This window comes from Aulonocara stuartgranti, assembly GCF_965226115.1.
Source record: "Aulonocara stuartgranti genome assembly, chromosome: 9".
NCBI classification, from domain to species: domain Eukaryota; kingdom Metazoa; phylum Chordata; class Actinopteri; order Cichliformes; family Cichlidae; genus Aulonocara; species Aulonocara stuartgranti.
The window spans coordinates 2,549,352-2,562,285 of record NC_138960.1 but is presented as its reverse complement, the minus strand read 5'-3'; the positions used below and the strand labels follow the sequence as shown (position 1 = coordinate 2,562,285).

The following is a 12,934-nucleotide window of genomic DNA, read 5'->3' as shown; positions in this document are numbered from 1 at the left end:
TGGAAAAGAACACTCATGATCTGAAGTATATCACAGCATTATTGCATGGGCATGTATGGTACAAGGTGGAACTGTTTCAGTAATGTTTCTTGCTGATGTGACTGCTGATAGAAGTAGCAGAATGAGTTGTGAAGTGTACAGGCTCGTACTTTCTTCTCAGTTTCAGTCTTATTCATATTGCAAAAACAGCTCAAGAGTTTCTTAAGGCAAAGAAAGTCATTCACCTGATCATAATTCAAACGAGCATGAAGATAAATCACAGGAAACACAGTATCGTGTGATATTTGTAGCTGGTCATTTAAGGTGGTCATTGGTGGGGCGATCGTGGCTCAAGTGTTGGGAGGTCGCCTTGTAATCGGAAGGTTGCCGGTTCGAGCCCCGGCTTGGACAGTCTCGGTCGTTGTGTCCTTGGGCAAGACACTTCACCCGGTGCCTACTGGTGGTGGTCAGCTACTACAATGTAGCTGCCATCACTGATGGGTGGATGACTGGATGTGTAAAGTGCCATGGGGTCCTTAGGGCTAGTAAAAGTGCTACACAAATACAGGCCATTGACTCTAAAGGTGTTTTATCCAGATCTAAAAAACAATCCATATTTAAAAGCTTTACTTTGAACATTTGATTTTGGAATATGTGACATGTATTGAAATGGCGATACATCTAAACAATTTGTGCAAAACTTGTGTTAAATCCTTTGATTTAAATCACAAGTCCACATTGTTGATGTAAAAGAGCCAAATGACAAAAGTCTTTCAGAGTGGTGACTTTGCCTGTGTTGCTATTAGCGCAGCAGAAATGAAATCCAAACTGAATTTTCATTTGACTTATCTGTGTTTTCCCCTTTGTTCTTTTTTCCTGTTTTCATTAATGTCATGTGTTTGAATTCACTTGTTTCATACACTCTCTCCCTCCCTGGTGTGTAATTAGGCTGTTTTCCTTCCCTCATTCTCTTTAACGAGAGAATGTCTCTTTCTGGCTCTTTCTGGCTCCCTGATCATCTTCCTCTCTCCAGTAGTTTGTTTCTTCTTCTAATGACCTACTTAGTTGCTTCGTGCTTTTCCTGGCATCATTGTCCAGCTTCTGAAGAAGCGTCATCATCCTTCCAGCATACTTTTGCAGAATTGATGATGCATGCAATTGAGTTATTCCCTATAATTTTCTTATAACGGTATTATTGTTGTAATTTGTTGTCATTATCTGTCTTGATGCATGCTCAGTCATCCAGGTAAGTAAGTCATTTTGGGATTGACACTGTTATTATTGTCATTGTTGGTCGTAGTTATTGATTGGGATTATTGGTGGTGATGTTTGGCTTGAACTATAATTATTATTATTGTCATAATTCTCTCCTAATTTGCATTAAACCTGGACTGAATAAAATTAACACCCTCACATTCACTGCACACATTCACAGTCCTGCTGGTATTATTTTTCTTACCAACTCTGTCTTGTCTGTAAGTTTTCCAATCTATCCCTGCTCTGTTCTTTATGTGATATACTTCATAATAATATTAAAAAGAAAAAGCCTTTTTTTCTCTGTTTTATAAGACAATTGTCTTATATTCCCCTCTAAGAGTGCTAATGTACTTTATAGCTAGTGATATAAAGCATCACAAAGAATCACGTTAAATGATTTTTCTTGACTACAAAACTGATCCACTCTTAATTTGTGTGTCGTTTGCGTGAAAGTGTTCAGAATCCAAGTCTTTCAGTGTAAAGTGGAGCATATCGAGTGTTTTTTCTTTCCTTACCTGCCCTGGTTGATTGCTGCAGGGTCACTCCCTGAGCAAATATCTTCCATTATGTATGGGTTCTGTTCACAGCTGACATTTAGGGTGGTGTAATTGGGTTTACACACAGTTAGGAAATATGGTGTTGGGTATCCAGTCATCAGTTGGAGGACGTCTGTGATGAGGGCCGTGGCACAAAGACCGAACGCATGAACTCCTGAGGATAGATGGTGAGATATGTGCTTACCAAGAGGAAAAAGAGTGAGAATATCAGATTTTACAATGTTTAGTTTAAATTGTATGGTTGTATTATTTAGACAAAATAATGTATCGCGGTATAGTCTGACGCTGGATCACTTCACAATCCAGTCCAGTTTAACTCAGCTCAGTTTTTCAATGGTTGCTCTCAACGCCGCACGAATTGTCCAACAATTAATAATAGCAAAAATGAAGGAGGGTAAAATGACGATGAATAATAAATTAACTACACAATTGAGGCTGCAGTCGACAAACAACTTTGCCATAAAATTACCGTGAAGTGTTGTATTATGTATTATATTTTCTTTGTGTGAGTGAGAGAGTATTTATGTGGCCGTGTCATGGATCGCTGTGTGGCAGGCACGAGGAGGACCCAAAATGCAAAACTCACAGACACGGGGATGAACTCAAAAATTACAGCTTTAATGCTGGAGAGGCAGAACGTAGGAAATACAAAACTAAACTGGGAAAACTAAATACAAAGCTCGCCAAGAAACACAGGGAAGAACACACACAACATGAGGGAAAACGCGACACAGAACTGAGGGAGACGCAGACATAAATACACAGAGGGTTAACGAGGGAAGTGGGAGCACACGGGGAACACAGGTGACACTGATAATAATCACGGGACATGGCAGGAGTGAACACAACACTGACGGTAGAGGTGAAACAGGAAGTACAGAGGTTCAGACAGGAGGAGAGAGAGCACGGGGAGAACACCAACATAACGGGCAGGGGAGACACGGAATAAACACGAAAGGGGACGAGGGCTCATGAATACACAGAGGGGCACACAGGGGGTGAGAGTCACAAAGGGAAAGCACTCAGGGAACAACACAACAGGGCAACTCAGGAAACAGAACCTAAACAGGGAACAAAATACAAACATACAAGAAAACTAAGAACACTGGGCCAACATGGCCCAGGACCATGACAGGCCGGATTTATTAAGTGAAGCAAATAGTGTGACACTGCAATGTGGATGATGTGCTAATTTATAAAGTGGATGCATTTGGATGATTTACCATTTGGATGATTTACCATGTAGTAATGACCAAACCAAAAATGGTTTAAAAACAAAGTTTGTGTTTGTTACTTTTGGGTAATGCTGGAATTATATGATTTTGGTTTAGCACTGTGGATGAATGCATCGTCTTTAGAGACTGAATCAGTTTTAATATCCAATGCTAATAAAGCAAAACCAAAACGAAAAGCATGAATCCATTGAGATAATAGTAATTTTACTGTTAGCAGATAAAATGCACACATAGAGGTGGCTGTGGCTCAGAGAGGGTAGAGCAGGTCTGCTAATCAGAGGTTTGATGGTTTGATTCCTTGCTGCTCCACTCGGAATGCCCAAGTACCCTTGGGCACCTCCCAATGTATCGAGAGTGTGCGTAAAATAATTATAAAGCACTTGATGGCATAGAATAAAAAAACGGCATGTATATGAATAAATTGGGGAGTCTTGTAAAATTCCCATTTTGAGCTCCCATAAGGAAAAAAGTGTCACCACAAAGGTACTAGAATTCTTAACTGGCTACCATGGACTGCCTTTATGTGACATGAGTAAGTGTGCAGTTTAAAAAAATCAACCTACCAACAAATCGGACGGCTCTGCGTATGAAGGAATTGAAGTTGCAGCCAGCTGCGTTGATGTTAGCCTCACCGCCACCGCCGAGCTTTCTCCGAGACAGACAGCAAAACAGGATGGCCTCTCCAATCATTATCTGTCAACACAACAACTCACCTGTTACGTCTGCTCACAGAGGAGGAGACACTCAGAAAATTCAGACTATAAATCTCTGCCAAAGTGGTTCTGACATAATCAGCCAGTTTGAGAACATGAACAGGAACTGGCTGCTTTATGTGAGCAATGTGCCACAGCTTGTTCTTTGGATTCCACTCAAAGCTCTCGGATAAACCCAGCCACGTAGCTAACACACAAATGCACTCTGCATGGGATTACACATCTTTGCAGAACCAGAAGGATGGAAAAAATAAATATTTAGAGATTATTTAGCATTGGACAGGTGCAAAAGGGAGAGGGAGAGGGGGGCTCCAGTGATGTGCATATTATCAAAACTGACCCTGGACACATGACCCACCCTAAACCAGAGAGAAATGTACACCACATTTTTCTCTTGCAAATTTTTCATACGGGAATTTATGTTTGCAAAGTTTAATTACTTTCCAAGGTGTTTTAAGTTTTATGCTTTTTACAGTGATGATATCTAAAAGTCTATAAAACTTACTGTGAAAGTAACCAACACGTCCAAAGACTCAGAGATGCATAGAAGTAAATTATCCAAATAGGGCTGGGCAAAATGATTATTTTCCTAATCGATGAATCTAGCGATTAATTTTTCGATGCATCGATTAATCTAACGATTCATTTTTCAATCCGATTCGATTTCGATTCGATTAACGATTTTTCCCCCCATTATTTGACTTGTATAGCAATTTCACATTTACTAATTTATGTATATAAATGAAAAACACAAATTTATTCATTTGAAGACCTTTTAATAAAAAAAAATTCAAAATAAAGTTGTAGAGGTCGTACAATCAATACAATAGAGATAGCATTTAACAAGAAATGAAATGTGCAAACATATATAAAATTAAGGAAAAGTTAACAAAACATTTCAAATAAATAGCAACAATGGTGTCTTTAAACAAACAAAATGTAACATTCACTTTGCTTTCTGCCAAAAAGTGCTCTTCATTCACAAAACAAAATCCACAATAACATTGTACTACAATCTTCTGTTTTAAACAAAAAATTTAATGTTTTGCAAAACAAATATAACAAAGGAAATCATAGCAAAAAATTAATAATATACAAACAGCAGAAATGGCGTCTTTGAACAAATAATGAAATGACAAGTTACCCCTAAGTAGGACTCTGTGACCAGACTTGTCCAAGCATCAGTGGTAAGGGAGATTTTGGATGTTTTGGAGGCTTTTTTTTTAGTTCATTCCTTAGTTTCTCCACTGAAGTTTCATACTTTCTCTCCATCATGCTTGTAAAATGACGCTTAGACGGCAGAGTGTAACCTGGCTGGAAAGTGGTCAGCATTTCTTTGAATCCCTCACCCACAGCAAGTGGTCTCTTGTCTTTTAAAATCATAGCTAAGACGCTCTCAGTAAGTACAGCCACCCCCTGGGGGGTGCATGGTATACTTCTTCTCTGACAGTAGTCCTCCAGACTTTTCTGTTTATTCCTGAAATCATAAATCACACACAGCACACAGATGAATTCGAATAATTACAAAATAATCATATGGAAAGCATAATATCAAAATAATTTGATAAGGATCTGGTTGAGATAGATATATACACACATACTGTTATGCCATGTGCTTTCATAGCATAACAGTAAGAGGTTAATGATAATCCCCAATGTTGAACATATGATATGCAGTAATCATGATGGCTGGAAAAGATAACGTTTAAACACCCAGGGCTGATGGCACCTTTACTGGTGCACTGCTTTCTAGTCATTAGATGGCATAACTTTGACCTATAAGATCAAGCTGGAGAAGCATTATGTATAAAAACAGCGTTCAAATAGGATGAAACACATTAAATTTGACAAATCAAGAGTTCATTGTCATTTTGCTTTTGCAAGCACTTTAACAATGTTGTAACAGTGTCCACGACGGCTACGTTTAGCAGGTGGTGCATTATCCTTGTTAACATTTCTCCTGCGGCCAATTCGCTGTCTCACATTTTTGTCTTTCGCCGATTCTGATAATCAGCCTGCACGCATTCAGACTCATTTCGCCAGCATGGGCCACAAACCAAAAAAACAATAACAACAGCAACTGCTATATGTTACTGCTCAGCAGCTTAAATGAGTTTTGCATTTACGGAGGTTGGGTGTTTATCTCTGTGTCTATGAGTGAGTGTACGTCTACGTGGGGGGGTCTGGATGAATTAACGGGTAAAAACTAGCGTTAGTAAAAAAGTTGAAAACTTACGGTGGTTTGTCCTTTGCAGAAGCTGCTCCTGGATGCAGTCGTTTGAGGTGCTGGTGCATAGCCGTCGTGCTTTTATGATAGGCTATTTCCACCTTACAAAGTCGGCAAACGACTGAATCACTTCCTTTTCTGTTAAAATATCCCCATACTGTAGAACTGCGTGTTCGGGTGGAGTGATTTAAGTTGACTGCAACTGCCTCACTCATGATTCCGCTACTCGCTGCCGCCATGTCTTTTTTTGAAAGTGACGACGCATCGACGCAGATTTTTTTACGTCGACGTATTTTTTGCGTCGACGTAATCGATTACGTCGACGCGTTGTCCCAGCCCTATATCCAAACCAGGTTTCTACATCAGATTTACACGACTGTGTCTAAATATTATGGCACTGATATTTATATACGGAACTTTTCTACACTTACTGGCAATTCAGTCATTTTACACTATAAGCTGCACTCACCCATTCAAACACATTCATTCAATACTTTATATTACACACTTTACACCACTTATTGTACCAATATTTATGTAAAAAAAGCATGTTGTATTTTTTTCACTCGATATGACAGCAGTTATTAGTGTCGAGTGTGAAGCAGCGGGAATGAGGATCAGCACCTCCAAATCTGAGGCCATGGTTCTCAGCCGGAAAAAGGTGGAGTGCCCACTCCGGGTTGGGGATGAGTTCCTGCCCCAAGTGGAGGAGTTCAAGTATCTTGGGGTCTTGTTCGCGAGTGATAGGAGAAGTGAGCTGGAGATCGACAGACGAACTGGTGCTGCGGCCGCAGTGATGTGGACGCTGCACCGGTCTGTCATGGTGAAGAAAGAGCTGAGTGTAAAAGCGAAGCTCTCAATTTACCGGTCGATCTACGTCCCTACCCTCACCTATGGCCACGAGCTGTGGGTAATGACGAGAACGAGATCGCGGAAACAAGCGGTGTAAATGAGCTTTCTTCGAAGGGTGGCTGGCCTCTCCCTTAGAGATAGGGTGAGAAGTTCAGCCATCCGGGAGAGGCTCAGAGTAGAGCCGCTGCTCCTCTACATCGAAAGGAGCCAGCTGAGGTGGTTCAGGCATCTGACAAGGATGCCTCCTGGGCGCCTCCTGGGTGAGGTGTTCCGGGCATGTCCCACTGGGAGGAGGCCCCAGGGCAGACCCAGGACACGCTGGAAAGCTTATATCTCTTGGCTGGCCTGGGAACGCCTTGGTGTTCCCCCGGATAAGCTGGAGGAGGTGGCTGGGAAGAGGGAAGTCTGGGCTTCCCTGCTAGGCTGCTGCCCCCGTGACCCGGCCCCGGATAAAGCGGAAGAAGATGGATGGATAGATGGATGGATGGATGGAGAAACTTTGAAGCCACTTTGAAGCCAAGGATTTTCTGGTAGTGGACAGAATTCAGAACAATGCTGACTCTGCATTCACTAATGCTATCTACCGCCTGACTACCGAGGACAGTGACGTCATCAGCGAGAGACCGGTGACCAGCATCGCGGAGCATGACGTCCGAGCGGCATTGAGGAGAGTGAACACAAGGAAAGCGGCGGGGCCAGACGGCATCACCGGCCGTCTGCTGCGCTGCTGTGCTGACCAGCTAGCAGGTGTGTTCACTTACATCTTCAACGAGTCCCTGGCGAAGTCTGTGGTCCCCACATGCTTCAAAAGATCCACCATCATCCCTGTGCCCAAGAACAGCAAACCCTCATCCCTGAACGATTACCGGCCAGTTGCACTGACCTCGGTAGTAATGAAGGTGTTTGAGAGGCTGCTGAAGAACATCATCTCCTCCTCCATCCCAGACACCACAGATCCGCTGCAGTTCGCCTACAGATCCAACAGATCCACAGAGGATGCCATCGCCCACGTCCTACACACCACTCTCAGCCACGTGGACAAGAAACAGGGTAACTATGTGAGAATGCTATTTGTTGATTACAGTTCAGCGTTTAACACAATAGTGCTCTGCAGACTGTTCACAAAGCTGAGGGATCTGGGACTTAACAGCCGTCTGTGTGCATGGGTGTTGGACTTCCTCACTGGCAGAACTCAGGTGGTGAGGGTGGATAGATGCGTCTCTAACAGCATCACCATCAACACAGGAGCACCTCAGGGATGTGTCCTCTCGCCACTGCTCTACTCCCTCTACACTTCAGACTGTGTGGCCACCCACGGCTCCAACACCCTTGTGAAGTTTGCTGACGACACAGTGGTGTTGGGTGCCATCTCCAACAACGATGAGGCGGCCTACATGGATGAAGTGAAGAATCTGGCATCATGGTGCCAGGACAACCACCTCCAGCTGAACGTCAGCAAGACCAAGGAGCTGGTGGTGGACTTCAGAAGGAGTCAGCACAGAGACTACAAGCCCATTATCATCAATGGAGCTCCAGTGGAGAGGGTGCAGTCCTTCAAGTATCTTGGTGTCCACATCTCCTCAGACCTGACATGGGCTGCCCACATTCAGGTCCAGACCAAAAAGGCTAGGCAGCGCCTGTATCACCTACGACAACTGAGGAAGTTCAGGGTCTCTCCAAAGATCCTCAGGATTTTCTATACAGGCGCTGTGGAGAGCATCCTCACACAGAACATGACATCGTGGTTTGGGAACAGCTGTGTGAAGGACCAAAAAGCTCTCCAGAGAGTGATCCGTACAGCAGAACGCTGCTGCAGGATTGCTCTCCCCCCGCTTCAGGACACCTACACCAGGAGATGCCGGACTAGAGCAGCGCAGATACTGAAGGACCCGTCCCATCCAGGCAACAAACTGTTCCAACTTCTGCAATCTGGTAGAAGGTTCAGCATCATCCGGGTAAGGACAGAGAGACTCAAGAGGAGCTTCTATCCCCAAGCCATCCGTGCCCTAAACACACACACCCGCCCTCTCACATCATCTATAATTGACTGAGACAGGACTCTCCCAGACACTAAACCAAGGCACAATGTACATTTCAAATTCCTTTAATTTTAAATATGTTTATATTGTCTATCCTGTAAAATAGTCAGATTGTCTATTCTTATTTAATTCACTTAATGCACAGAATTCACCTGCTTGCTGCTACTACTGCACATTCACCTAATGTATATACTATATATATAATGTTCTTCCTCTACCCCCCCCCCCCCCCCCCCCTTTTTGCAAATGTCGAGGAGCGTGTCAGGCTACATTTCACTGTGTGTTATACTTGTTTAACTATGCATGTGACAAATAAAGAACCTTGAGCCTTGAACCTTGAACTCCAATGAACTCAGTGAAGATCTAAGAAGAAAACTTGTAGAATCAAAGTTGGTAAGGTTTCCTGGACCATTTCCAAATAATGTAATTTCAGCTGTTCACAGGCACCCACTAGAGTACGCTGGGCCCTCAGGCCCCCCTCATGAAGTCAGTTTCTGATTCCTTGATCAGAGACAATTTAACATTGTCCTGGGGGTTGTCTCATTGTTGCCACTCTAGCACACATGTTAATTCATGCCTGTTAATTTCATCAACACTTCTGCTACTTAACTGAGGTTTAACTGACATGATCCTTCCTTAAATCTGTTTGAGCATTTTATTATTAGCAGCTTTTACAGCTCTTTATTGATATATTATGTGTTCGAGTTCTGTATTATTTTTTTTTCTGTTAATAATTTTATTCTGCATTTCCCTGAACTTCTTGTTGTCTTAAGATGATTTTTTATTGTATTGTTATTTGTGACTTTAGTTCTTAGTTTTCTGTGACTTCAGCTTTGTTAGATGTCCTCACCCTGTTTTTGGTCATGGTCCCTCATGACATTCTCTTTTTCCTTGTGTCCTTGTTCTTGTTTGTATGTGTTTGTGGGCGGGACTCATCACAGGTTCCCGTCTGTGGCCGAACACACCTGCTCCAATCACCCACCTAATGATCTAATTAAGAAGCCACTACTTAAAGTAGCTGCTGAGACTTTGTATTCACTGGATCATCGAGCTAATCGGTTAGTTAAAACCGTGCTCCTGCTACTCCAGAGCCTCCGGGCTAGAACCAGCAGACTGAGAGACAGCTTCGTCCATCAGGCTGTCAGGAAGCTGAAGTCTCGCCCTGCTCCGTCCCTCTCGACTCTCACACACATGAACTCCAGACCTGTATCCAGCTCCTCCCTCCGAATCCAACGCCGCCCTTTCACTGACTGCCCCACCCCCACTTGCACATGAACTCTGACACTAGTTGGTGTTTTTATCAGGTAGTATTCATTGCATTTTCCAATCGCACCTGTATGCAATCTTAACTTATATTATTGCATTACTGGAATAATCTTCCAGTTGATATTCCCGTGTCTGAATTCATTCAATCTTTTAAATTACGATCAATAACTTATTTATTTAACTTAGCACTGCCGAGTAATTAGCGCTCTGTTTCATCTGGTAGTGTATTTTGCACTTCCTTAAGTGATTTCAATTTTATGTAATTTTAATTTAGTTTCCTACTATTGTATTATTGAGAAGCACTTTGATGTACCTCTGGTCTTTGTGCTACATAAATAAAGTTGTATTGTATTGTAACTGTCGTACATACAGTGGCTTGCAAAAGTATTTCGCCCCCTTGAACTTTCCCACATTTTGTCACATTACAGCCACAAACATGAATCAATTTTATTGGAATTCCACGTGAAAGACCAACACAAAGTGGTGCACACGTGAGAAGTGGAACGAAAATCATACGATTCCAAGCATGTTTTACAAATAAATAACTGCAAAGGTAACTGTAAATAACTTCACTGTAAATAAATGCACTGAGCTGTAATCTCCCGAGTCCTGCACTTGAGTTGTCCAGGTCTGGAGTCTCACTGCCTGTTAGCTTTGACAGTTTTCTCAGAGCTTTTCTGGTAATTTGATTTGTGATAAAGATGACGGACACCCAGAGGAAAAAATGCAGATCTCTTCCCCTTCTTTCTAATTTACATTTTACAATGGTTGTGTGTTTATACTATAAAATCTAAGACTAGAGCACCTCCATAATGACTGCTAAAGGCTATTTTGCACTGTTTCAAGACTTAAAATAAGGCTGTTGTCAAGTGTGAAGCCTTACTGTGATGGCAGGTCCAGCAAAGGCCAGGCTGAGCAACATCAGGAAGGGGATGACCTCGTGGTTAGGGTCAATGTAGGGCAGGCTTAGGCTGCGGTCATGACAGTTGAAGCCAGACTTCACTGGCTTGAACACATCCGTCCACTCCAGGAAGTACAGACTCACCACAGATGAGACCAGGATGGGCAGCTACACACAGACACAACATCAGCAGACAGAGAAAATGAGGCGTTAGTTCAAAGTCATAAACAGCAAGAGCTTCAGCAGATTGCCACTGAATAGCTAAACAGCCAGTCAAAGCTGCAAATGCCCATATGAACCCGTGGGTCAATGAGCACATTAACATTTCATTTCATAATAAGAACAACAACATAGAAAGGTCAGGATGGATGGACGGTTATGCAAGATGGCACGTGGACTTAATTCCTCTTATTAATTACATCCCAACAAACAAAATGACAACCAGGTCTTAAGACAACATTAATTATAACATGTTCAGTTCAATCCCAACTATAAAATAAGGTCAGAGTTATAAATGTGGTATTTACTTTTTCAATTCAGCAAATGGAAGTACTCGCTGTACTGATGTGTAAGCAAAATACTCAACTAGTTACATAAATATCTGCTTTATACAGTGAGCTAGGGACATTGTTTTTAGCAGAACTGTGAAGCTGAGAGGAGGTTTATGTGTGCAAACGGGAGCATACTCGGTTTTCCTTTTGACATTCTTCACCAGAGTTCAACTGCCAGTGCCCAGTACCATAACATCTCCTAGGTGCCCAGCATGGCCCACCTAACCACACTCTGCTTGCCAGATGAGCAGTGGGTTTTACCAAGAAGAAAAACTATAATATGGGAAAAATATGAAGTACCATATTTGATATTGCTTTAGTGTTTTTTGTTTTCTTTCAGTCCATCTGTTTTATGAAACGCCACCGAGTCAGTCTGAGTGCATTTAGCTGGATTTGAGCAAATAGTGTGAATCAATCTGTGGTGAGGCGTGGTCTGCGTGGTCTTTTAGTGCCCCTCCCGAAAATCTCCCGGAGCCACCATTCTCCCGAATTTCTCCCAAATTTCCACCCAGACAACAAAATTCAAAAAACCATATCGCAGAATTCATAGCGTGGCCCAGCCAATTCCAGTCTCTAACAATGGCAGCAGCAACTTAGTTTTAATATCACTCTTATTTCTCTTTCTGGGTCGCAAAAAAACTTTTAACATATTTTCAGGAGTGAATGTAGCTGTGTAAACTTCAAATATCTGAGCCGACTGACACATCGTCTTCAAACCCTGCGGTCTTTCGCTACTCGGGTTAAGCATGATATATAAGTCACTTTGATAACTTAAAAATGTTATTGTTTGACTTTTTCAGTGTTTTATTTGTTCGTGAGTAAATCGGTTTGGCTGAGATTAAAGTTATTAGATTAGATTAAATTAAATTTAACTTTATTATTCCCTCGGGAGTAGGGATGGGTATCGTTTAGGTTTTATCCGATACCGGTGCCAAACCGGTACTTTTGAAACGGTGCCGGTGCTTAAAGAATGGAGAACACCAACTTTGTCCAAAAACCTCTCATGTTCAGCTGTTTTTTTGTAAAAAGATAACAATGTTAGCCTTTTCTGCAGCTATGGGGCATATATGGTATCACTCTTGGCTGGAAGCAGTGCTTAAACAATGGAAAAAACACAAACTTTGTCCAAAAACCTCTCATGTTTAACTGTTTTCCACTTTTTCTTTGGTCATTTTAGCCTTTTTGGCCAGGGTGAAGGGAGTATCTGCCATCAAACAAGAAGACAGCTGCATGTAGCTATGATGATGTTTGCTAGTTCACCTTACATGCATTAATGTAATCACGTGGTTAGCCTACTCAACGTGAATTACACATGAACAACATTAAGCTACTCACGCAGAGAAGAACGGCTGCTGCT

The 12,934-nt window shown here is 42.2% G+C and overlaps 1 protein-coding gene across 2 annotated transcripts in view; it reads right to left on the bottom strand.

The window, feature by feature from the left end:
- LOC309713868 (phospholipid phosphatase-related protein type 4-like) overlaps window positions 1-12,934 on the bottom strand; it is a 52,575-nt gene that overhangs the window by 12,900 nt on the left and 26,741 nt on the right. Inside the window, exons 2-4 of one of the 2 annotated variants that reach the window (XM_082545774.1) lie at window positions 11,009-11,194; window positions 3,592-3,721; window positions 1,752-1,947 (exon numbers count right to left, since the gene is read on the bottom strand). In XM_082545774.1, coding sequence (XP_082401900.1) covers window positions 1,752-1,947; window positions 3,592-3,721; window positions 11,009-11,194 — 512 coding nt within the window. Of the gene's footprint in view, window positions 1-1,751; window positions 1,948-2,379; window positions 2,466-3,591; window positions 3,722-11,008; window positions 11,195-12,934 lie in introns of those variants that run through there. The other variant, XM_082545775.1, reaches the window with a different exon arrangement.